General features: G+C 39.3%; 7 protein-coding genes across 16 annotated transcripts in view; 3 read left to right on the forward strand and 4 right to left on the reverse strand.

Annotated features, from left to right (window-relative positions):
- Positions 1-1176, reverse strand: part of LOC104824220 — a 6684-nt gene extending 5508 nt beyond the window's left edge. For 2 of the 4 annotated variants that reach the window (XM_010556230.1, XM_010556227.1), the window contains exons 1-3: positions 1013-1176; positions 711-797; positions 397-544 (exon numbers count right to left, since the gene is read on the reverse strand). In XM_010556230.1, the coding sequence (XP_010554532.1) occupies positions 397-504 (108 nt within the window). In that variant the 5' untranslated portion in view covers positions 505-544; positions 711-797; positions 1013-1176. Of the gene's footprint in view, positions 1-396; positions 603-710; positions 798-1012 lie in introns of all 4 variants that reach the window. The other 2 variants (XM_010556229.1, XM_010556228.1) reach the window with 2 other exon arrangements.
- A 679-nt stretch (positions 1177-1855) lies between these two features.
- LOC104824223 (salt stress-induced hydrophobic peptide ESI3) lies at positions 1856-2409 on the forward strand. Its single transcript, XM_019203826.1, has 2 exons — positions 1856-2048; positions 2154-2409. The coding sequence occupies exons 1-2, from the start codon at positions 1968-1970 to the stop codon at positions 2235-2237; spliced, it is 165 nt and encodes a 54-aa protein (XP_019059371.1). The 5' UTR covers positions 1856-1967; the 3' UTR covers positions 2238-2409.
- Positions 2410-2500: 91 nt separating this feature from the next.
- Positions 2501-5289, reverse strand: LOC104824221. 3 transcript variants are annotated; one of them, XM_010556233.2, is made up of 8 exons: positions 5160-5289; positions 4706-4843; positions 4454-4609; positions 3998-4243; positions 3855-3892; positions 3661-3759; positions 3337-3481; positions 2501-3252 (listed from the first exon to the last, which is right to left on the reverse strand). In XM_010556233.2, exons 1-8 carry the CDS (start codon positions 5275-5277, stop codon positions 2618-2620), a joined length of 1575 nt encoding a protein of 524 aa, XP_010554535.1. In that variant the 5' UTR covers positions 5278-5289; the 3' UTR covers positions 2501-2617. The 3 variants fall into 3 exon arrangements, with proteins under 3 accessions (XP_010554535.1, XP_010554534.1, XP_010554533.1); XM_010556232.2 differs by having other exon boundaries at positions 2501-2893; positions 2978-3252; positions 3855-4243; positions 5160-5287; XM_010556231.2 differs by having other exon boundaries at positions 3855-4243; positions 5160-5288.
- Positions 5290-5885: 596 nt separating this feature from the next.
- Positions 5886-10581, reverse strand: LOC104824224 (protein starmaker-like). Of its 3 annotated transcripts, XM_010556236.2 has the most exons (5): positions 10336-10580; positions 9546-10205; positions 8201-8831; positions 6595-8107; positions 5886-6204 (listed from the first exon to the last, which is right to left on the reverse strand). In XM_010556236.2, the coding sequence occupies exons 2-4, from the start codon at positions 10194-10196 to the stop codon at positions 6615-6617; spliced, it is 2775 nt and encodes a 924-aa protein (XP_010554538.1). In that variant the 5' UTR covers positions 10197-10205; positions 10336-10580; the 3' UTR covers positions 5886-6204; positions 6595-6614. The 3 variants fall into 3 exon arrangements, with proteins under 3 accessions (XP_010554538.1, XP_010554536.1, XP_010554537.1); XM_010556234.2 differs by having other exon boundaries at positions 6595-8831; positions 10336-10581; XM_010556235.2 differs by having other exon boundaries at positions 5886-6223; positions 6595-8831; positions 10336-10581.
- A 441-nt stretch (positions 10582-11022) lies between these two features.
- Positions 11023-13915, reverse strand: LOC104824225 (nuclear transcription factor Y subunit B-1). 3 transcript variants are annotated; one of them, XM_010556238.1, is made up of 7 exons: positions 13826-13915; positions 13464-13669; positions 12443-12572; positions 12036-12041; positions 11850-11930; positions 11707-11767; positions 11023-11261 (listed from the first exon to the last, which is right to left on the reverse strand). In XM_010556238.1, exons 2-6 carry the CDS (start codon positions 13658-13660, stop codon positions 11759-11761), a joined length of 423 nt encoding a protein of 140 aa, XP_010554540.1. In that variant the 5' UTR covers positions 13661-13669; positions 13826-13915; the 3' UTR covers positions 11023-11261; positions 11707-11758. The 3 variants fall into 3 exon arrangements, with proteins under 3 accessions (XP_010554540.1, XP_010554541.1, XP_019059293.1); XM_010556239.2 differs by having other exon boundaries at positions 13810-13887; XM_019203748.1 differs by lacking the exon at positions 13826-13915 and having other exon boundaries at positions 13464-13783.
- A 2705-nt stretch (positions 13916-16620) lies between these two features.
- LOC104824226 lies at positions 16621-19871 on the forward strand. The gene is given in 4 exon segments (XM_010556240.1): positions 16621-17072; positions 17680-17753; positions 17755-18684; positions 18735-19871. Coding segments are annotated over 4 exon segments (2109 nt in total). The 5' UTR covers positions 16621-16859; the 3' UTR covers positions 19627-19871.
- Positions 19872-20144: 273 nt separating this feature from the next.
- Positions 20145-23647, forward strand: LOC104824227 (dolichyl-diphosphooligosaccharide--protein glycosyltransferase subunit 1B-like). The gene is made up of 8 exons (XM_010556241.2): positions 20145-20348; positions 20640-20684; positions 21086-21717; positions 22264-22411; positions 22555-22734; positions 22814-22882; positions 22973-23062; positions 23263-23647. The coding sequence occupies exons 1-8, from the start codon at positions 20244-20246 to the stop codon at positions 23386-23388; spliced, it is 1395 nt and encodes a 464-aa protein (XP_010554543.1). The 5' UTR covers positions 20145-20243; the 3' UTR covers positions 23389-23647.
- Positions 23648-24130: the final 483 nt, after the last annotated feature.

Below are 24130 nucleotides of genomic sequence, written 5' to 3' on the forward strand. Positions count from 1 at the left end.
CCTCTTGCTGATCCCTTGTTATCACCCTGTCCAAAATCCCCGCATTAAGTTAGATACCAATTGATAGCCAGGGAAACTGCACTTCTCTTCGGTGGAAGGTCAGCAGGAACAAGAGCTAAATGGTTTTCAGTTAGATAATATCTGGAAACACAACTAACACAACGAGAAAGAGATAAAGTGCCCAGGTATAAACATGTAACCAACTAAATGAAATACTTCATGGGATAGTCCGAGCCGCTATGTACCATTTGTATTATAGAACAAAATTTTGAAACACAAAGTTGAAGCAGTAGCAAACCCGTGGGACAAATGTGGGAAAAACTAAAGTTCCTTTTGTTTCACAAACATACAGTTCGGAGAAAAAAGAGATTCAAAAAGCGAGACAGAGAATATTACTCTCAGTTCTGAGGGGGTCTTCCTCCTAGTCATCGGTGCAACCTTCGCACCTCCACCAATCTTAAGAGAACGTGAGTCCAAAGCACTAGCAGCAACTACTTTCGCCATCTCCCACAAGATTTTGCTTCCTTACCATTCAAATCACCTACTGAAACCCCACTCAGTAAATCAACACGGCTCCGAGCCCAAACAACTTGGGAACTCATCTAAACAACATATGACGGTCATTTGACAAATCAAAACTCCAATAATGTAGATAAGGCACAGAGAAGGAAAACATCAATTTAAAACCCGACAGCTTATATCAAACTTACACGAAGATCGCTGGCCGATTCGTCGCATTAAACCCTTGTTTTGCCCCAAACAGATTCCCAGCGCTAGGGTTTTCGAAATCGATTACACTGCATAATGTCGATTGGATCAAGGCAAATTGCAGAGACAGCGATGTGTGTGTGTGTGATTTAGGGTGGGCGCGCACGGGAAACCTAGGGTTGAGACCTTTGAGCTAAGAACAAAATAGAATCTACTCCAGAAAAATGGGACTGAAGCAAGGGGTTGAAACCGCCGCAGCCAAAGGGGTGAAGAGAGAGAGAGAGAGAGATGGACCGAGACATACCTCGATGGCTTTTCCCTGACGCCGGTGCATCAGTGGTGACGGTCAGAGCGGCGTAGACGCCGAGCCTGGCGAGAGGGGGGCAGTCTGTGGAGACCAGAGACACTGAGACGACTCTGTGTGTGTCTCTATGAGAGAGAGAGAGAAGGAAATTTTGAGCATTTGCATTTGAAAGTATTTGGGGTCCCTTCCCTCCCTATCAATAACGGCGTTAAATCCGAAACGTTGAACCTAACGGTTCGTTTTGTGTATCTCGGTTCGAACCGAAAAAGCAAAATTTGATAATTGGGTTTGGGCTTTTTGGCCCAATGTAGTTTTCATGGACATGAAGAAGCCCCTCATTTATTAACCTTTAATATATATTTTTTTTTCTTTTTTCCTTTTTTGGTTTAAAAAAATCTTCAAGTTTTCACTGGTTCCTATTAGAACTTTTTTTTAAAAAAAAATTTCCGGAACTCTTAAAAACCAATCCTAATAAGAAACATAGTTTTTCCAATAGATCATTGAGTTCGTACGACAACTTATAATAGGTACACCATTTTATAACTGAATTTCGAATAAAATAAAAGATAGTTTACACTAATATTAAATATTTTAAATTAATTTTATTATTTAATTATATTAGCGACACGTGTCAATGTGTCTCGGAACTATTCGTATGTCTTGTCCGTAAAATAAGGCAACAGTTCAGTCTTCTATTGAACGAAACAACCCCTTCAAAACCGAAACGCCACAATTGGTACCCTTACGTGTCCACATACTCGCCACGTGGCGTATGAAGTTGCCAAGTAAACGACACGTGTCACGCTACACCTGTCCATATCCTCTCCCTCAACCCACCACCACTCCGTGACTCCTCTCTCTTTCTCGTGTTCTTTCTCCTTCTTTGGATTCTGCGTTCTGTAAAAGATCACATCAGAACGAAGTAGAAAAAATTGTGAAAAAAATCAGAAAAAAAATGGGATCAGAGACTTTCTTGGAAGTGATTCTGGCGATTCTCCTACCCCCCGTTGGCGTTTTCCTCCGTTACGGTTGCGGAGTAAGTCTAATCTCTCTCTCTCAGTTGCGTTTCCGCGTTTGCGTTTGCGCTTGCGCAGCTTCTTCATGGACGATCATCGTTATTTTCCGCGTTCTGTAAATGCAGATCGAGTTCTGGATATGTTTGTTATTGACGGTGCTCGGTTATATACCGGGGATTATATACGCGATTTACGTGCTCGTGGGATGACAAACGCAAACGTAGACGCAGGGATCATCAGATTATAGTTTCGCGTCTTGGGATCATAAGGCCATGCCTGCTCTATTGTTCGTCTTATTTGCCCCTTTGTCGTGTATAGTTTTATCTGTTAGTGTTTCCTCAGTTTTGTAATAAACAAATGGGTGACCACAGTTCTTTTTTTTCCTGTTCATCATTTCCACTTCCATAAATCAATTTTTAGCATTAACCATAAATTTGGAACGTGCTTATTTCCCGGATTGAGATCAAGCACGCAACAAAACAATAAACCTATATCATGCCTTGCCTAACAAGAAATGGAAATGTAGTCAGTGCCTTGTTCAGCAAGAAAGCTGTTTCAAACCCTAGACACCACCGAAACGTTAATATCATTAACCGCTAAAGTTCTTCGGCCAGAACTCTATAACCAAGTCACTGCTCCGGTGAGTTTTCAGGTCAGTTCTCTTCGTTCCCGTTTCGCTCCTTCCTTTGGTCTTCGGACATTTTGCGTTTGCGTTTGCTAGTAGCGTCGGAGGTTTTCTGCGTCCAAGAGGAGAAGTGTATCCGTCTGGTGAAGCCATTTGAGGTGATTTCCTGTATCTTATTCTACTCGCAGATCCAGAACTGGATATCATGTTTGGTTCTCTGTTTTCTTTCGCCGCATTCTCCTGTCGCAACAATGGGTGTTTCTCGTAAAGATGGCCGGAAACTGGAAAACGAATAGCATCGGAATTGAATCTGCTGAAACTTACCGCATCGAAGAAACCGATCTTCGGCAATGGCAACCGGAGTCCGGAGGATCTGACATCCTTCAACGCGATTTCGGAGAGAGGAGTTGTAGGTTTTGTCGGAGTTTTGCTTCTCTTCTCAGGAACCTGCAAATCCACGGCGAAACGCGAAGGAGCCTTGAAGGATGAGTCAGAAGCAGTGAGCCTAGAGGCAACTACTCGTCTCGATCTTCCGACAGACGTGGATCCAGTCTGTTCGTCTGAGCAACGGTTCCTGACCAGTGTTCTCATATTCCTCCCTTTAACCAAAGTCGTGAAATTTCAGTACAAGGGTTACAGAAAAAGATCGCACCTTTGTACATTTCGGGTCATGAGATTCTCACCAGTTTCTCCGTTTTTAGGTTTAGCATGCTCAAGAGGAGACGGGAGTTGGTTCGTGGAGACGGCAACTGTGGCATCAGATCCATACGTGAACTTGTCTGGTTTCTGAGATGGCAAAGGATTTGATTCTCCATTGCATACAACACTCTTCAAATAAAGCAACAGACAAAACTGTTATTATCTCATTCATATACTCCCACAGATCAAGAAGACAAAACTGTGGTAATTCTCTGTTCTTTATCCAATCTTTAGGGGTTTTTTTTCGGATTAATCCATTTTCGTCGAACTATATTCACGTTCCATGAAAGTAACTTGACAATACGCACCTTTGGTTGGGGATTGAGACGTGAAGGCTCCTTCAGCACCCGCTTCAGTCTATGCACATGATTAGTCCTCTGTCTTCCGGTAGGCGGCAAAGGCTTCAACTGAAAACGAGAGAAACGGTAAGATAAGCACACGATTCTTGGATATAAATCGAAGGAAAAAAGGTCGTTCGATCCCCCAGATTGTTCTCGATTACCTTTTTATGTGCAGAAGCTGAATCTGAATCCTGCAAAACTGAAAGGGGGAATGATGAAAAGCCCACAATTGTCAAGATGACATTGCAATGGCTGTCAAAATCAGAAAACTCTTCATCAGAAGCAAAACGCAACCCGTTCTTACACTGGATTTCCCGGACGCCGTCGCGCTTTTTGCTAGCGGAGAGATCTTCATGTTCTGTATTTGATCGGCCTGACACAGTTCGTAGATCATTGAACAAGTCGCTCTCGATGCTCGTTACGGAATATCTGCTCCTTTGCGAGGTAGAAGAACTCGAATCAACAGACTTCCAAAGCTGTTTCTTTGATTCTGGAAGTCTCTTGCTGATTCCTCTGTTTACTAAGAACAGCTCCTCGGCGTTTAGAATACCTGACAAGAGATTTCAGTCCACAATTATAAGACATCAACCATTAACACTGTCTTAACAGAATGTACGAAAAATTTTGTTGGAATGAAACACAAACCTTTATCAGAAAAACACTGTCTTAACAGTTGCACAACACTGTCAACAAGTACGATTCACGTAATTTTCACAATTTCTTCAACGAAAATGTGACAAAAAAACGCAATGAGCAATACCTGGATCTGTGAAGAAGGCGCTATTCCAAGCCAAACTTCTCCGTCCACTGCTCTCGTCCGACGACGTAGAGGGAAACCCTTTGTTCGTGGACATTCCCTTCACTTCGTTTTCGTGAAGATTTAAGGACGAAAACAATTCTTCGACGTCCAGCACTCCTGAGGAAGGATGATTCATAAAAAATTAGGCAGTTTCCAAAGATTGGTGTGTAAGAAGAAGAGTATGATTATTGGTACATGAGGGAGAAACATTACCAGGACTGGTGAAAAAGGCGCTATCCCAAGCCAAGCTCTTTCGCAGATCGCATTTCGACCCGTGTTCATGATTTCCCAGGCTTTCGCTCCAAAATAATTTCTCGATCGGGTCTGCGCAATCGAGCTTCTTCCGCGCTTCTGCAAGATTTAGCGTTTCGAGATGGTCAAATTGTTCAAACAAAATCACGATTGGTGTTCCGATAGATGAAGTTCGACACCAAACGGAACCGAATCCATGTGTTTCTATTCGGTTCTGATTCAAGTTCCAATTTCACTCTGGTTCCAAATCCTCCAAATTGATCTAAACCCTAAAACCCTGAATATGAATCAAACCAAATCCTTAAAACCATTCTCATCAGACTAGTTCGCGGAGAAATTTCATCATCTTCTTCAGCCGTAAATCAGATTGGAGAGAAGTTAAAGGAGAAGGAGAATCGGAGAAGAACGAATTTACCTGAAGAGACAATTTCTCGAGAATCCATCGCCACTGAAAACTTCAAGAACTTTCCTCGGTTCTTGATTTCACGAAAATTCATTGAAACCGAAAGAAGAGAGTGCGTTATCGAGGGCATTTAAGGAGGGAAAATTCGAATTTTGAGAGGATCGAGGCTCAATTAATCTTGATTAGGAATCATAATTAAATAAATAATATACTACAAATCAAATTTTGAATTACTTGAATGCGGACTTAACGGCCGTTTATTTTCCATTTTTACACCTAACCCCTTGCTCGAGTTGGAGAGGACAAATATTAACCGAATTCTATTCGGATTCATCCTAAACATGTTCGGTAATAAATACATGAAATCTAAAATTTATAAACTAACACATCATTTTTTTAAAAACACTATCAAATTTTCAAATCGCTTTACATAACTATCAAAAGATTTTGACACATTGTACAAATACTACAAAATATATCGCATCACCATTTTTTTTTTCGAATTTTAATTTTTTTTATTCGAGCTTTTATATTATACTTAATTTAATTTGAATTACGTTTAATTGATAAAAATTAAAAATGATGATTAAAAAATCATTTTTTTATTATGTATATATTTAATCTTAGATTCAGTTGAAAGTTCATTTTAAAATTATATCATATTCGATTTTTATATCAGATAACTATAGACTAATGTTTTCAATTGCTATCATTCCACACATGTTTTGGACCAACAAATTTTCCTACCAAGAGAAGGAAAGCTAAATAAATAAAGACAGTAAGGTCCCAAGGAACAAACATGAGCCCACGGCCACATGAAACAAAGACACAATCAAAGTCTCAGACATCTCTCAGAACAGAGTGTGTTTTTACTCAACATGCTTTGGTTTAAGGTTACACCAAATCTAAAACTCCCTAAACCCTAAAAAGTACACAAAAAATCTAAGAAAGATCTACACCATCTTTTACATTGTACGATTCTGATCCAAACAGCTTCTTTTCTCCCGTAGTCGTAGTCGTCGTCGCCGCCTCGTCCTCTAGACTCGTCCTTTTCGCCCTAAAAAAACACGAGCAAACTAAGAATATCATACCCATTAATACCAACTCGGGGTCGATGTCGGAAAAAAACATATAATTGCAGAGCAACCAACCAGGATAACTAACTGAATCACGTTTCTAATGTTAACTTATCAGTCTAACTGAATCATTGTTTAAGATACTGCCGCCCAAATCCCAACATCTGTTTTGCTATTTATGCAGATTTTCCTCTCTGGTTGGAAAATCGAACTAAATAAGGATTCCGAGCTAAAAGAACTCGACGACTTCCACCATGGCAGGTAAACCATCTGACACTAAATTTTCCAGAGTTCTTCTGCGTCAGGTAAAACTAGACTGCCCATGCATTGAATATTATCAAAGCCGGTGTGAAGAGAGAAGAAGATTTTACCTGAATCATGGCTCAAGAACCTAACTTTGGGATGGAAGACATAGTGCTCCGTCCTCCTCGCCTATGGTTACGACATAAGGCTGAATCTTAAACGGTTCCGTAATTGTATAGCTTAGCTCGTAATTCACAACCTTTGAACCGAATATATTGAACCTTCCCGCGCTGTTATAAGCAACTTCAGCATCACCACACTTCCTGAAAATCACTCTCGCCCTGCTCGTGTCCCTGTCTACTTCTGTTTGAGACTCTCTTATCGGTCCAAAGTGCCTAAGCATCTTATTCAGATTAACCTCCGAAGGTATCGTATCCATTTCAGAGAAGCTCATTATGAGCTCAGCTGGTGAATTCTCGTCAAAGCCTGCTGGTTTATTGGAGGCTGAAACAGAGTTATTATTGTTGTTATTCTCAGCATGCTTTCTTTTGGTGTATGGCCGACGAGTCCTTTGAATCTGAGCAGGTTTCAACTCGACGGGCACGACCTGATAATCCCCTCTTTCAGCGGGCGGTTTTTGCTCCTCCCCGCCATTATGGACCACCCTGTCATTCCAGTAAGTGTCACTCATTTCCTCAAACTCAAATGCTTCGGTCCCTCCTATATTAGAATTGGACGGTCTTCCTCTTTTACCGCTCACTTTATCCGGAGGTGGCTGTTGCGGAATCACTGAGTTTCTGTAGTCTAAGAAAAACCCAGCAGCAATTTCGGAAACAGCGTTTTCTTTTACAGGGTCTGTTGCTGCAGACTGAAGCTGTGATAGAAAATTGTCGACGGAGAGGTCATCACTGAAAGTACTACCCTTCAGAACCGAAGGAGGACCTGCCATCTGGCTAGCAGCTCTGGCTATGCATGCACCGATCTTAAAGGATGACCTCATGGGGTGAGACTGGCTAACAGACACCTTCGCTACCGAAATGGTCTTCCTTACTTCTTGTGAGGAATCTTCACCCAAGGCGTCAGCCTTTCGCTTCACACCATTGGTTTTAGTATCGGAATCTGTCCCCTCGTCATGATCAGAACCCTTCAGTTTCTCTGCCATTTCTGTATCTTGCATCTGGTTCGTATCAACATCAGGAGCTTCATATGCATCACCCTCTTGCTCCGTGATCATATCTTTTTGTTCTTCTGTTCCTTTCTCTTCTTGGTTTTCTTCACCTACCGAAGAACCCAGATTTGCATCGGAAGTGTCTTCCAGACGATCTACAGCAGCAGCTGAAACTTCTGCACGAGAAACATGTGCTTCATTGGGTTCTTTTTCAGCATCCCCACCCTCTCTGTCAATTTCCATTCCGTCAACTGTGTTAGGGTCACGGGATTTGAGGTTGGTTGTTGTGTCCTTACCTTTGGAATCGTCCAACACTGATTCTTGAACATTTACAGTTGACCCATGTACCTCAATATCAGGTTTAAGACCCTCTTGGTCATTCAGTGTGGCAACTTCCTTTGCTGTGCCAGTAACTTCTGTATTCTCCTCCCCAGTTACATTCCCGGTGTCAGATCTTATTTCTTGATTATTGCCTGACCAAGATGATACACCACTGAAATCAATATAGTTGGCAATATCAGAATTTGGATCAAAAAGAACATTATGATCCATTTGTTCAACTTCACCTGTGGAAGCATCTTCAATAAGATTGTCTGGGTCTGTTGAATCTTTAGATATGATTTTAGCTGTATCATCCTTATCATCTTGTTCCTCAACATAATTTTTGTCAGTTTCTGTCTTCTTTTCAGCACTGGAATCATCCTGGTTGGCTTCACCTGTGGGAACATCTCGGGTTTCTATTGTATTTGCAACATCAGATCCCTCCCCAGCATTCTCTGCAAAGCCGCCAAATTTGTCAACCTCTTTCACCTGTCCCTCCTCAACAGAATCGATTTCCATGGCTTCTTCTTTTTCTTCTTTCTGATTAATGTCAGCAGTGAGTTCTTCAGGACATGTTTCTACAGCAAAACTATCCTTTGTGTAGTCGCAAGCAGTAACCTCTTGAGCTTTCAGCTCCTCCACATCGACAACCATGGCGGTTTCCCCATTTTTCACTTGGTCAGGCTCCTCCAGAGCTTGCACAGGTTTCAAAGGCGTAGCATCTACTGTCTCGGACTCAGGATTTTTCTGCTCATCATGTAAAGGACTGGCTTTCTCGTCCATCACCCCTGTAATCGTATTTTCGTTATCAGTATCCATTTTTTCCTTATCCTCATCGCCCTTTTTAGCTGGTTCTTTCTCTTCACTCCCCATAATCTCTGCAGCATCAGAACTTATTTCCGCATCAACAATTTTGGTATCATCAAAAAGAACATTATGATCCATTTGTTCAACTTCACCTGTGGAAGCATCTTCAATAAGATTGTCTGGGTCTGTTGAATCTTTAGATATGATTTTAGCTGTATCATCCTTATCATCTTGTTCCTCAACATAATTTTTGTCAGTTTCTGTCTTCTTTTCAGCACTGGAATCATCCTGGTTGGCTTCACCTGTGGGAACATCTCGGGTTTCTATTGTATTTGCAACATCAGATCCCTCCCCAGCATTCTCTGCAAAGCCGCCAAATTTGTCAACCTCTTTCACCTGTCCCTCCTCAACAGAATCGATTTCCATGGCTTCTTCTTTTTCTTCTTTCTGATTAATGTCAGCAGTGAGTTCTTCAGGACATGTTTCTACAGCAAAACTATCCTTTGTGTAGTCGCAAGCAGTAACCTCTTGAGCTTTCAGCTCCTCCACATCGACAACCATGGCGGTTTCCCCATTTTTCACTTGGTCAGGCTCCTCCAGAGCTTGCACAGGTTTCAAAGGCGTAGCATCTACTGTCTCGGACTCAGGATTTTTCTGCTCATCATGTAAAGGACTGGCTTTCTCGTCCATCACCCCTGTAATCGTATTTTCGTTATCAGTATCCATTTTTTCCTTATCCTCATCGCCCTTTTTAGCTGGTTCTTTCTCTTCACTCCCCATAATCTCTGCAGCATCAGAACTTATTTCCGCATCAACAATTTTGGTATCCTCAGCATCAAACCTTGGCTTCTCATCAGTTACTTCAGTCCCAACACAGGTTACTGTCTTCTCCGTTCCCACACTTGCGTCAGTTTCACCATTTTCCCTCTCATCTGTCACTTCAGACTCGACTAAGGCAACCGGTTTCTCACCTCTTTCATCACCATCACAAGACTCAGCACCCTTCAATTCAACCTCATCTCTTTCTGATTCATCAGTTTCTGGCTTTGCAGTAGCATTTGTTGCTTCAGTGTCAACAGGAACACCCATCTCCTCAGCTCTCCCGACATCTTCCTTCCTCTCCCAAGAAACCGAATTATCCTTATCCATAGCCTCCACTTCTAAGCTTCTTGCCCCAGTCCCCGACTCATCATCACCATGGCTGTTTCCACCGTTTGTCTTTTCGCCAGTTCCATTACCAACGTTACCACTATTACAAACACCAGAATCGGAGCCCTCTGTTGTATTAGTATCGCCGTTACAGTCCTCCACCTGAACATCAACCTTAGCACCTAGGGTTTCAGCTTTAACAGGTACATCAACTTCCTCACAAGCTCCCTTCACAGACTCTTCGCAATTACCAGCAAGCCCGCCTTCCTCCTTGTGTTCGTCCATGGATAAGATCTGGGCATCTCAAAAAAAAACCAAACTTTAACTATTGAATCCTAACCGATTCCTCGAAACGAGACATGGGTATTCATAAAACCGTGAAAACGCCCAGATCACGAGGGGAAACTAAAATTCAGAGTGTTACCTCCTCAGATCTTGCAGAAAGAATCGACGAGGTCAGGGTTTTGGAGGAGTAGAGCTGACACGGAAGGAGTGTGGGTTTCAAGGAAGAAGATCTAACAACGAACACGAAGAACCCGACAACAGTAGCAGTCGTCCGTCGAGGGTTTCGTCATCTGTCATCAACGCATCACCATCTTCTTTTAATCCCCTCTCCGTTCTTCCAAAGTTCCACATCAGATAAAAATCGTACTTCGTTTTTTTTCATTTTCCTTTTTTTTCTTTTCACGAATTTGAGGAATATATCGATGACGCAAATCTAAAACACCCAAAATCGACGGTCTCGATCCTTCCGCTCGTCTTTATTATGTATGTTTTTATATTCTATACAAGGGGAAATGAAAATAATAAGTTTATACAAATATATAAATTCAATTTTAAATCTTAAAAGTGTGCGGAGGAAAGATTGGCATTCTGCAAAATATGTATCATTCAAATATATCAAATTCAGACATTAGACAAACCGAAATAGCCCTCCTTATCTAAAACTGCCAAATCTAGACACCTACTAATAATGGGCTTAATATTCAATGAGTGACAGATTACGAGTGTTGTCATATATATATATATATATTATACACGCAATGAAAGAACTTACAGGCGATTCTACGAGATTAAATAAAAAAAAGGTAACGATAAATAATTAAAAAAAAATGCGTAAAACTGCGAAATCATTACATTAAAATCGAATTATCTCAATCATCAAAACTAATCCCCAATCACTAACTGTTACGATTACCAAAAAATAAGAAAGCGGCGATACAATGAGAGGAGAAGAAAACAAATGAACCAACAACCCTCAAGAAGAGTCGATCAGATCATCAGCCCATTCATACAAACAAACGGAGTCTCCAAGCCAATGATCATAACCTGCGACCAAACCCTTCCCCCCTGCACCGAATTCCGACAGAACCGAACGAGTTAATCTCCGAATCCGAACATACAAAAAAAGAACATCTCAATGCAGCGGTTTGGATACCCGGAAAATGAATCAGATGCGGAAATCGGATGCAACTCAGGATAGAAGAAGCCGAATCTTACACTTACTTGAACGAAAGCAAACAAGTCTTAAACCACGGGTATTGAGAACGATCACGTAAGTCGAAGGGCAAACTCGAAAAAAAAAAAATCTGCGAATGAATTCTTAGATTTGATATTTGATATAGTAACACACCTAAAACGCATGCTTCTTATGACAGGGAGGGAGATATCATGCAAGAACAAGAGAAGAAGAAAAAAAAAAAAAGAGGAAGTTTCGAGATGGATGAATGCAAAACCTACATGCATAAAGAATATGCTCTTCATAAAGGCGAGAGACAGAGATAGCGGGATTTACTTGGTCGTTGGCATAGTTCTTGACCTCGTAAAAGGCAAACTTGTGAGTTCTTTTACCAGCTCTGCGTTAACACATGGTATACTCAGCTGAAAGAGGATTATCAAAAGGTGTTAAGAAATATAGTTTTGTCGTTAAAATCTTACTGGCATGTCTTGGCCGGGAAAACCCCCAGCACCATCTCTATTAGAACTGTCTCCACCTTTTGCTGATCCCTTGTTATCACCCTGTCCAAAATCCCCGCATTAAGTTAGATACCAATTGATAGCCAGGGAAACTGCACTTCTCTTCGGTGGAAAAAAGGGTGAAACGGGAGAGTGAGTTTTATTTACCTCCAACTGTAACAGCGACGAGATTTTCCAGCAAACAAGAAAAAAGAAACGATGAAAGTGATTAGTCATGTGCATCAAAAGACTTGGCTATACAAAAATATATGGTAATAGCTAAACTTGAAAAGTGAAAGACAGTGAAAATATGTTTATTTTCAGGCTTCAAATTATTCACAGATTGCGACGACTACGAATTTTCATAATTCAGACGAGCAAGGATGCATCACTAGAACTCATCTTGGTTTATCTTTTCGAAAGTTAAATTGCACATATTGCCAACTTAAAATATCTCAATCATGTATCGTTCGTGAGATACTAAATACAGCTAATGTGTATATCCTTATTGTGCATTATAGCCATGTGAAATTGAAATTAAAAAAATATATGAGCAGAGTATCACAATAACTTACCTCTCTGTACCTTTGCAAGTATATCCTTAGGGGCTCGAGATAATCCTCAAAACCTAATGTTGCCATAGCCCACAACAGATCATCTCCATTCACTGTCTTCCGTTTCTCTTTCTGGCATTTATCGCTGGCCCTGCAAAGACATGAAATCCAAAGCCACCATCAGACACCAAATTTATACCATGCAACTACTAACTACAGTCCAAAAAGCAGCGTCAAACAAACAAAAGAACCCAACACTGTATGCAAGAAACAAAAGAACACCCAAATATGCTTTCTCCTGAGATCCCTCAGCAAATAAAATTTCAAATGTAGTAAGGTCTAAAGTCAAAGCTTATCTAGGATCTGATACAGGCGAATAAAATTAGTACATCTTAAGCAGTCTAATGATTAATCAAATTTGTATGAAGCAACAAATTCATCTATGTTGACCTACAACGCACAGCCATCAGAACAAGTTAACCCCATCTAGTTCACCATTTATTGTACCAAAGAACAAATAAGAGAAACCTAAACCGAAAATATCGAAAAAGACTGATAAAAAGAACAAAGAACGAAGCCAAGAAGAACCTCTAAAGCACCAAAGAGGAACCTGCTCCATACTCGGAACAACCAAGATAATATGCAAAGGAACAAATTCCAACTTTTATTCCATTCGAACAATTATACGGCCAAGAAAACATAGCAGCCATAGAAAGCACACACGCAAATGGTCCAAGCACCAGAAGAAAAAAAATGCTTCAGATGCTCCATACAAATCACCCAACTAATTTCTCTTAAGGGCATCATCATCTAAATTCTAAAACCAAAACTTTCAAGCTCAAATCTTTTCTAGCGCTCCAATTACAGTTTCTCAAAACTCAGACTATCCTTGTAACATGGTATGCACACGACATGAGAAAATACTCCAAAACTCGCCTATGATTGTAAATTCGTCTAATAATTTCGGGTTTCATAATTTGAAACCCATTAGTTTCCTGGACAATTCTAGCGATACATATGATCAAATCTCCAAGAAACTTACTCGCTGGTGATGAAGCTGATGAACTCAGAAACGCATTCCTGAACAGTGTCTTTAGCATCTTTGCCGATTTTCCCGTTGGGAGGTAAGGCCTTCTTCATGATCCTGCTAATGTTCGCAATCGGCAGGGACCGATCCTGCTCCCTGACCGAGCCGCCACTCTCTCCGCCGTCTCCGGCAGGGCTCGTTGGTGTATCCATTGACTAATACTGCACAGACACAACCGCAGGGAAAAAAACAAAAACCCGGAAATTCAAACGTTGCCCGAGAACGCGCGAGAGAGAGGAAGCTAGAACAAGGAAAGAAAAATATGATTCGAAGTACAATAATGGAAATCGAAATGCCGTACAGAAGAGCAGAGTAACCTTAGAAATTTGGGGATTTTTTCGATTTAGGGTTAAAATGTTGAGATTTCTTTTGTGTTTCGCCGACTTCGCCAGCCAGCGAGCGATAGCAGTTGGTGGGGGCGGTTATTTGTAAATACAACTAATCGCCGATGAATTTAATTGCGATAATTAATGTGCACTAATTTTATTTTTAATCACTAAAAGTATAAAAATAAAACCATATCTATTAAAATCTTTATTTTCCGTCGTATTTGTTTATATATTCTATTTTTTGTGATAATTTATGTTGATTTAAATTCCCAAAACCCTGCCGATTGTATAATCTAAAAATAGGATCCGTGAAGAATTGCATTCAATAGACTAAATTTGATGATAGCATTATTCATTATATGAAAAACATGTAATTACGATTGCATTTATAAGCCATTATGCTCTTGTTTTTATTAGAATAATCAAATAATATCATAAAAATTGAACCGTGAATTTTCGTCAAAAGATTGTCTAGAAAGGTACGACGACTGACCAAATTTTTAGTTTTCAAATATTAGTTTAATTTGTTATTCAAATTAGATTTGATTTCAACTATATAATAATCTTTGATTATTAACTGATTAGGAGAAAAATCTGGATTACATGATGATCTAAATGAACCGAATAAAATGGGATATATTTATAATTTCGAAATCATATAATTTCATTATTAATATAATATTCTAAAGAACGGAGTTTGGACCCAGCTCAACAAGAGATTAGAAAAAATTGTTTTACCCATTTGAGCTTGTATATATTAATTTCATTATGAATTTCAGAATAACAATAATAATAATAATAATAATAATAATGGAATTCTTTAACTGCAAATGTTTCAATTGTTTAGTTATTTTGCGTTTGCGGTTGATAAAATTACTTAAATCTGAAAAAAAAAATCACATGAATGCGTCAACTCTTTTACTATATAAATGCATCATTTTTAAACAAATCATATAAATTATAAAGATAAGAATTTTCAAAATATTACCAGGTTTTGAACGAAATAGTAATGGTGTTAAACGACATTAACAGACCCGAATCAAGCAAAGAACCATTAAACGCGTGAGGCCATGACGCTCATTAGGTATATTACATCAAATTATTGCATATATTATGTAATTTAATCCTATTTAATTTTATATTTAACTAATTATTAGAGAGTGCGGCCACCAAATTCAAAGAAGAAAAAGAAAGAGTCGAGCTTTTCAAGTTGACCTAGGGCCAGGTCCAAGGAAAGCGTGAGAAATTTCGAGGGAATCATATCCTCCACCTTCGTAAAGATTAAAGAGCTTTTGGTTCTTTTTTTTTTTAAATATATTTTATTGCATCCACCTATTTTCTTCGATTATAAATTTAGATATTATTTAACAAAACGATAAATAACTATTTTAAACGTTCCATAAAAGAGATTTCAATTGACTCTAAGTGCTACATAGACCAGTCTATTTCGAAATTACTAACTAGGTGAATTCATGCATACATACATATATATATATATATAATGAAGTTATAGCATATACATGAGTGTCATTGTCTTTTGGGTGTGGCTGGTTGGACAGTGCAACTCCATGATAACCATAGACGTCCCTCGTTGTCGTATACGAATAGTATTTTTCCATATTTATATACACGCACATATACTTTATCATATGATAATATATGTACACTTAAAATAGAATAAGGTATATATACAGAAAATAAACAAATTTAAATGGTACAGCTCGTAATTTCAACACTACTAACATACATCCATATATATATATATATATATATATGTACATGTGATTTTGTTGTATACAAAAATATATTGTATTCCATGATATTATTTCAATTATAGTTTGTCCGTCAATATATATCTTGAAGAGGTTTCACTGTTATAAAATATCGTAAAATACTTAAAAAGGTGTATATATGTATACAGATTACGATGATTTAGAATATTTTCAGAGGAAAGAAATTAATATATAATATTTTGAATATCTTTGTTACAAAAATGAGATAGTTCATCAACAAAAATTAGATAAATGACCATTTTTAAAAACCATAATATAGCTAGAGTTTAAGATTATAAATGATACAATGTTTTATTGAATTAAAAATATGCCTTTTTCCAAATTCAATTAGAATATTTAGTTGTATGAAATAATATTTGTATATGAAATATTAAAAATATACTAACGTCATGAATTGATTATTATACATAAGAAAATAATATTACAATACCCTTTTATTTTCACGTAATTAATTTTCCATATCAAAACCAAACCCACTTTCTAGTACGACTCTGGCATGCACCCACTAACGTTCGTAATTTTCTAAAATTATTACAGGACAAAAAACTGCTCTCGAAAGGTTCTCAAGCGTTAATAAATGTCGATTTATGCATGCATGCATTGTACATACTTTTTTTTTTTTTTTAATAATCAGTATGGTTGTCCGGACCTTCGTTCCGGCTACATCCACCCTAGACACGGGACCAACCTTTGTATTGTACATACTTGGACGCATGTTTGTGTATATATTCACATATATAAATAACAAAAATATTTTTTTTCTAATTTTTAATAAAAATAATCTAAAATTGAATAAATATTTTTATAAACAATCATCAAATTAAATGTACATATAGTTGAAATTCAAAATAGACTTATTATTTATTATAAGCTGAGAGATAGGTTGTATGATTGATTGTATATCTCCATGAAGAAGAAGCAATGGACCTTTTTTTTCCTCCTTGCTTTTAAGTTTTTATTTTTATTTATTGCATCCTTTAACAAGACCCAAAACAAAGGTCAAAATAGTCGCGAATCTCGAAGCCCTGTCTCTCTCATGGCGGCCACCAACACTCCCACTGATTCCACTGAAGCGCAAATCTTCAAGAACTCCACCAAAAGCCCATTTATCTCTTTCATTTAACGTACGCTCCGATTATTCAAATCTCCTTCTGGGTTCTCTCTTGTTTTTGTCGCATTTCGTCTGTTCGTAACTGGGTTTCTATTTTTTCTTGGTCACTCATCTGAAAATGGGGAGCAAGTGGAGGAAGATGAAACTGGCTTTGGGTCTGAATCTTTGTACGTATCTTCCAAGAACCTTAGAGGAACCACCAGCTGTTTGTTTGAATTCCGCTGAGAGGTTTTCGGATGTTACTCTGCTCTCTCCGGCGAACTGGCCAATGACTCCGACATCGTCATCTTACGGTCTGAGATTGTCCAGGAGTCGCAGCAAGTCTTCCAAGGTTTGTTACCCGGAGACCTATATTCTCTGCATCTCTTGGTGTTATTTGTGTGAGCTCCGGTCTGTTTTGGTTGCTGAGAAGAAATTGAGTTGACCTATCCGGCGTTCTTCTGTTAGTTTCATTTAGTACAACAGTTGTTCATTATGGGTATGAAATTCTTGATTCTGTCTGTGCATATGTACACAGATTCTTTGTTTTTGCTTTTATATATCTTGAAAGTTTTGTTCTTTCTTGATCTCTGGATACATGATCACTTGCTCAGTTGCTGCTAGAGATTTATCTAGTGTTGACATATCTCGAGCAATTGAAAAAAGGAATTGATTTGTAGTCTTTCAACCCTAATGTTAGTGGCTGTAATAAATAGAAAGAAGTCTTGTGTCTCTCCCCGTCATGATTTTCCTGCTGCTTCGTTGTTGTGTTCTTTATGTTAAATGCTGAAGCCCTGGGCTTGTAGGTGTATCTCTCTTTCTCATGTGAGAACTTTGATGGGTTTCTTTGTCTGAATAAGAATCATCTGAAGAGTTTGTTTGTCTACTTTTTCTCACGCGTTTATCTATTAGTTATGGGCTTACCATCTGATATTATGTTGTTATAATCTTGTTAACAGCGGACATGCTCGATATGCTTAGCTAAGATGAAAGAAGGGGGAGGACATGCGATTTTCACAGCAGAGTGCTCACACTTCAAATGTGAAACATGGCAACCAAGACTGCCCAGTCTGCAGAGCAAAGTGGAAAGAAATACCAATGCAGCATCCCACGTTGGATCTTCCTTGTCTGTATGAGCGGTCCCGTAATGATGCAGCCATGAATCTTTTCCGTCGCTTACCTCCCCCTCGTCGAGTTATGAGTCAAGGACATTCTCCACATATACAAACTTCAGAGCCGGCTACATTCAACGACGACGAAAGGTTAGAGCAGCAGTCCATAATTTCTGGGAAGAGCTCTAGCGATAACAAAGCTTTGGACACCAATCATCCTGTAAGAAAGATGGACTTGACAACATATCCAGAGGTCTCAGCTTTACCACGAGCCAAGTCCTGTGAGAACTTCGATGTATTAGTGAATCTCAAATCTGCTGCCACTGTCATCAGGCATGATCTATCTCAAGACAAGCACATTTCTCACTATACCCGAGCTCCGGTTGACCTAGTCACAGTGTTAGACATCAGTGGCAGTATGGCAGGAACTAAACTTGCACTCCTCAAACGAGCAATGGGGTTTGTGATTCAAAACCTTGGATCCGATGATAGGCTTTCGGTCATTGCTTTCTCTTCAACTGCTCGTCGCCTTTTCCCTCTAACCCAGATGTCTGACACTGGGAGGCAGCAAAACCTGCAAGCTGTGAATTCATTGGTTGCGAATGGTGGGACCAACATTGCAGAAGGTCTTAGGAAAGGTGCCAAGGTGATGGAAGATAGAAGATATAAAAATCCTGTTTCCAGCATTATCCTTTTGTCTGATGGGGGAGACACTTATACCATGAACCAGCCTGATCCAAATTACAAGTTGTTACTCCCATCTTCAACGCATGGTTGTGACACCAAGCGATTCCAGATCCCGGTACACTCTTTGCCATCTTTCCGTTCTTACCACGGCAGCCCATCAACAGTGTAAACGTTGCCGCGTTATAGGACACTCCTTCCTTCTCCATCACCTTCAGAATCTCTTCTACACCTGAGAAATCTCCCCTTTTAGCATAAGCATTGATAACCGGGGGAACCTTCTCTTGCATTGAAAGTGAAACTGTGATCCAGGATGCTCTTGCACAGTGCATCGGTGGACTTTTAAGTGTTGCTGTGCAAGATATGCAATTAGAAATCGATGTTGTGTGCCCAGATGTTCGAATTGGCTCAATAAAATCCGGGAGTTACTCTAGCCTTGTTAGTGATGATGGCTCGTGTGGATTTATCGATGTTGGTGATCTTTGTGCTGATGAAGAGAGGGATTTCTTGGTCTCCATCAACATTCCTGCCGAGGAAGCTGGAAGCGAGACACTGCTGCTAAATTTGAGATGCATCTATAAGGATCCCTTGACAAAGGAAACTGCGACGCTCGAAGGTCATGTGCTTAAGATTCAAAGACCGGAAATGGCCGGTCAAGAAGCTGTGTCCATTGAAGTGGACAGGCAAAGAAACAGGTTCCTAGCTGCTGAGGCAATGGTAAAGGCAAGAACTTTAGCAGAGCAAAGTGATTTAGCAGCAGCTGCTTCTGTTCTTGAGAAATGCAGGCGGATTTTGTCAGAGACTGTCTCAGCAAAATCCCGTGACAGGTTCTGCATTGCCCTGGACGCAGAGCTGAAGGAAATGCAAGAAAGAATGACGAGTAGACACGCGTACGAGGCATCAGGAAGAGCTTACATCCTCTCTGGACTTAGCTCACACTCATGGCAAAGAGCAACAGCAAGAGGAGATTCGGTAGACGGTTCAAGCCTTATTCAGTCCTACCAGACTCCTTCCATGGCCGAGATGCTCCAACGGTCACACGCCATGTTTCTTGGCATTCCCTCGAATCACAGACCCATCCAATTCACTTCACAACCAAAACCAAGGTAAAGAAACAAAATTTTGGGTGATAATCCAATGAAATCAACCAGTGTTTTTGTCCCATCTGTACAATTTTTTTCTGGCTACAAGTGGATAAAGGAGGTTTTCATGGGAGTCAGGTGGTTTAGGGTTTGACAATATATATTATGGCGATTTTCCTTTGGCCTGAAGTTTTGATTATGTAAAAGTGTATGTATGTATATATGGAGAGGATGAATGCCCTTCTGTGTATGGAGCAATAAAAGACTTATCTATATTGCAATTCACTAGATTAGCCTGATTTGCTTTTAGAGAGGGCATATTCCAAATTTACATCCATTTAATTTTGTATAATTTTTAATTTAGATATTTATTACAAAGATATTTTATTTTATGAAAAAAATTATTTTTATTTTATTTTTGGGTTATTTATGATACTCTTTATATTAAAAAAATCATTAAAATTGGGTTTAAAAAAGCCCAAAGTTACAAAAGGCCCAAAGTCGTCGTCGTCTTGACTCTAAAGGTTCCGTCCAAAGTCCTCGCTTCGCTTTCTCGTTCTTCTTCTATTTCTCGTCAGTTGTTACCGGAGAAACTGAGCGAAGCCTAGCAGCGACGGCAGTGGCCGCCGCAAAACCGCCCCCTAAATGGCTGATCTCATCGGAGTCTTCGTCTTCGTTTCCGCCGTATTTCTCTCTCTGTCCGCTGGATCCTCTGCTCTTGATCTCCAGATCGTAAATGCCGAGCGCAGGGTAATGTGAAAATACCGATCTATCTCCTCTCTTCCTCTCCGATCTGTTTTCCGTGGAAATTTTCCCAGTCTAGCTAGAGAAATTGTCTTGGTTACACAATCTTCGCAGGCTATTACGGGTGATTTAATTTTAAAATTTCATCCGTTTAGTTGAATTGTGATAATTGATTACTGGTTTGCAGAGTATATGATAATCGATGACTGATTTGCAGAGTATCTATCCTTTTAATGGAATTCAGGCGAAGTTTACGCTTCTTAAAGTGTTCTATTTGGTTTTGGTTTTCATCTGCAGATTGATGTAAGCTCGCATATCGTGAAGTCCTTCCTTACTCTCAAGGTACCCACCCCATTTTCAACAACTATGTAGCAATACTTTCATTTTGGAAATATGTCAGTTGGGAAAATAAAACTGCACTGAATCATTTATTTATATCAGTTTTGAGGGTGTTGGTCAAGCAAACAATGTTTTGAGATGATGGACTCTAGAACTGGATTTGAAGTGTCTCCTAGTGATCATGGACTCTCTCCCATGTTGAATGTGCCGTTGTGGTGGGCTCCTTTGTTTTGGCCGATTTTTTATGATTGTAATAGATGTTGAAAAGATGAGACTTTGTGGCTGAGACTTGGAGTTAAATGTTAGAAATTAGAATTGTGTGATATTATCCTTTTTTCACTTTCTCTCATTCTCGACTTTTTCTATCCGAAGGTAACCGTTTTGTTGTTGGATTTCTCCTTTAGGTTGAAAATACTGGGAAAGACCGAGTTCCAAACATGGTTCTTGCTTTCCCACATACCCAAATCAATCATTTAGCAATGGTCCAAGCCTTGGCAACTACGGGAAAGAAGAAGAAGATGACCTACGTGCCACTTGACGTAAAACCAACAGAACAGCCTGATGCTTCAAATGACACGGGCTATTTTAGCATTTTGTTTGCTAAGCCCTTAGGTCCCGGTGAAACTATATCACTAGAAGTGCTCTATATATTGACTCATTCCTTGGAACCCTTCCCAGCTGAGATAAGCGAATCTGAACCTCAGTTGGTACACTATCGTGATAGCGCGTTTATGTTGTCGCCGTATCATATTAAGCAACAGACAACGTTTATTAAGATGCCTAATGTTAAAGTGGAATCTTTCACTAGTGTGGAGCCTGTGAATCGGGCTGGTAAAGAGATCAAGTATGGACCATATGAGAATCGGTCTCCATACTCATATGCTCCAATTACTGTTCACTTTGAGAATAACAGTCCATTTGCTGTTGTTGAGGAGCTAGTGCGTGAAATTGAGATATCACATTGGGGTAGCCTTCAAATAACTGAGAATTACAGGTTGGCTCATGGTGGAGCTCGGCACAAGGGAATCTTCTCGAGGTTAGGAATGGCTTTTGTGTATGTAGGGCATGAACTCTTTCAGTTAATCTCCATTAAATTTGGGGTTATACTTGAACAAGAATATTGTTCTCTCCATTGCTTGCTTGACGATGCCAACTGATTCTGGAGCAATTTTTTAAAGTATTGTGGCAAGGAATTCTGGTTTAAGATTGTAAATAAGTATATGCTAGGAATTTTGAGCTGTTTGTTTTTAAACTGATAATGAAGGTGCCATTTCTGTTGTTCTGGAGTGCTCTCTAGAGACCATTTTCTCTTTGTTTTGTTTAGTTGCATAAAACTTTCTAGCAATACACATGTACTGGTGCTTCAGATAAATTTTGTTTGCACAAAATGAAAGGATGAATCATATTCATGGTGAGATTTAGCAGGCAAGTTCAGACACAGTTGAGTGTTGACGATGAGTTTGTACCAACCATTGGAAAACCTGAAATTCTTTGTTAGTCAAAGAGTTTGCTGGAAATTTTATATATTCATACATAATTCATTGTGCTGATTTTTTTTTTCATGAAATTTCAATTTCGGCAGGGTTGAATACCAGTCTAGACGTTCTTTTAGTGGTGCGCCATCTTTCAATGATCTCCTGGCTGTATTGCCTCCCAGAGTTAATTCTGTCTACTACAGGGATGAAATAGGAAACATCTCGTCTTCGCATTTACGCGCTGGCTTCCGGAAGGTAACCAGATTTGGTTTGCGCTCTCTTTGTTAAATCCCAGGCCATTCCATTTTGATATTTTACTTAATAGTGATGCATAGGACATATCTTTTAAATATTCTACGGAAAGGTAGTGTGATTGAAGCAATTTTATATTTTTGCAGTCAGAACTTGAAATTGAGCCAAGGTACCCATTACTTGGAGGTTGGAGAGCAAATTTTGACATTGGCTATAGAGTACCACTGGAGGATTTCCTCTTCGAATCACCTGATGGCAGGCGTTACTTGAACTTTACTTTCGGGTGTCCACTCGTTGAAACTGTAGTAGACAAATTGACAGTCAAAGTATGTCTTGGAATTATGTTATTTCTTTTCAAGTTATTCCACTAGAGATTATGCTAATTTGGGAAGAGCTTCTTTTCAGGTTGTACTTCCCGAAGGATCAAAAGACCCGTCCGCTGTAATCCCCTTTCCCGTCGATCAAGCCCTAGAGGTAACCAACTCTCTTGCCTGATCCAATCCCAATAAGAAAACAAAAGTTCTTTTTTTTCCTCAACTTTGCAATTTCTACTATGATTCTCAGGTCAAATATTCATACCTCGACGTCATGGGAAGGGTTGTGGTAGTCTTGAAAAAGAACAATGTGGTTCCTTCGCACAATGTTCCTTTCCAGGTAATAAAACATCCTATACACGTTCTATATATATATCTCATCGCTGTAGATTTCGTCGATCCTCCTCCTCAGCCCGCATTTTCTATTGTTGAACCTCTAAACAAACGAAAACTTATTCTTGTTATGATCCGGAAAGAGAATACCGTTAACCAAATCTTTTTTGTTTTAACACTTGAATTACTCTCATTACAATTCCCCAGGTTTACTACAGTTTCAAGCCTATGTTCATGCTGGCCGAGCCGTTCATGCTGGTGTCAGCTTTCTTCATGTTCTTCGTGGCATGCCTTGCGTATATACACATCGATCTCACGATAGGTGGAAAGTAGAAGGCATTCGGATATTCTCGAGGGTAGGCTTTTCAACTTAGCTCAGTCACTTCTACTGTAGTTTCGCGAATAGATTCCCTGAAAGGAACTCGAGTTAATAGGACAACTACATCTTTGCACGATCCCGTAGATGCTTTGTGAGTTCGTTATACACTTCGAGATAGCGATTAATTTTAACTCGGTGTTTTCGATTCTTGCATGTTTTATTTATGGATGCTGATAAGAATATGAATATGGGTTGAAAGCCTGCTTTGCTCAATGCTAATGTGGTTACAAGTGTATAACAAAAGGGAAGAAATGCTCTCAAGCATCTTCTAAGTACGTTAAGCTTTAACTTTTCAGTTGAATCTTCATAACCAAACCGAACTGAAACAAACCAATTTCCGTTCAACCGTACTGAAAAATATATGGGGGTCATGGATTTATAAATTTGGTTGGATAAAAACACATTTTTTTTTAAGAAAATGTCAGAAAATCATCATCTAAAATACTTTCCTTATGTTTCAAGACATATAATAGGCTTGAAGTATGATAAATTGGTGCTTAAATATTAGCATCCAAAATAACAGTAGAGCAATAATAAACAACAATATGATATAATACAAGAATAAGATATCAATTGGGTTTGTTACCAAAAAAAAAAAGAGAAAGATATCAATTGGGATGATTTTATAAAATTTTATGGGCCTACATGTGATTAATGTATGTGTATCAGAGAGGCGACCGACGGGGGGGGGGGGGG

Source organism: Tarenaya hassleriana, unplaced genomic scaffold, assembly GCF_000463585.1.
Source record: "Tarenaya hassleriana unplaced genomic scaffold, ASM46358v1 Cleome4, whole genome shotgun sequence".
Taxonomy (NCBI): domain Eukaryota; kingdom Viridiplantae; phylum Streptophyta; class Magnoliopsida; order Brassicales; family Cleomaceae; genus Tarenaya; species Tarenaya hassleriana.

Excerpts from the sequence above, each read along its gene's own strand:
- LOC104824223 (XM_019203826.1), top strand. The coding sequence starts at position 1,968 with ATGGGATCAGAGACTTTCTTGGAAGTGATTCTGGCGATTCTCCTACCC. Across the intron at positions 2,049-2,153 it reads TCCTCCGTTACGGTTGCGGA|ATCGAGTTCTGGATATGTTT; the intron begins GTAAGTCTAATC and ends CTGTAAATGCAG.
- LOC104824221 (XM_010556231.2), bottom strand. The coding sequence starts at position 5,277 with ATGCCCTCGATAACGCACTCTCTTCTTTCGGTTTCAATGAATTTTCGT. Across the intron at positions 4,610-4,705 it reads CGCCTTTTTCACCAGTCCTG|GAGTGCTGGACGTCGAAGAA; the intron begins GTAATGTTTCTC and ends ATCCTTCCTCAG. Across the intron at positions 3,253-3,336 it reads ACCTAAAAACGGAGAAACTG|GGAGGAATATGAGAACACTG; the intron begins GTGAGAATCTCA and ends CTTTGGTTAAAG.
- LOC104824224 (XM_010556234.2), bottom strand. The coding sequence starts at position 10,196 with ATGGACGAACACAAGGAGGAAGGCGGGCTTGCTGGTAATTGCGAAGAG. Across the intron at positions 8,832-9,545 it reads TAAGTTCTGATGCTGCAGAG|ATTATGGGGAGTGAAGAGAA; the intron begins ATTATGGGGAGT and ends GATGCTGCAGAG.
- LOC104824225 (XM_010556238.1), bottom strand. The coding sequence starts at position 13,660 with ATGGATACACCAACGAGCCCTGCCGGAGACGGCGGAGAGAGTGGCGGC. Across the intron at positions 12,573-13,463 it reads ATCAGCTTCATCACCAGCGA|GGCCAGCGATAAATGCCAGA; the intron begins GTAAGTTTCTTG and ends ATGTCTTTGCAG.
- LOC104824227 (XM_010556241.2), top strand. The coding sequence starts at position 20,244 with ATGGCTGATCTCATCGGAGTCTTCGTCTTCGTTTCCGCCGTATTTCTC. Across the intron at positions 20,349-20,639 it reads TCGTAAATGCCGAGCGCAGG|ATTGATGTAAGCTCGCATAT; the intron begins GTAATGTGAAAA and ends TTTCATCTGCAG. Across the intron at positions 23,063-23,262 it reads CGCACAATGTTCCTTTCCAG|GTTTACTACAGTTTCAAGCC; the intron begins GTAATAAAACAT and ends ACAATTCCCCAG.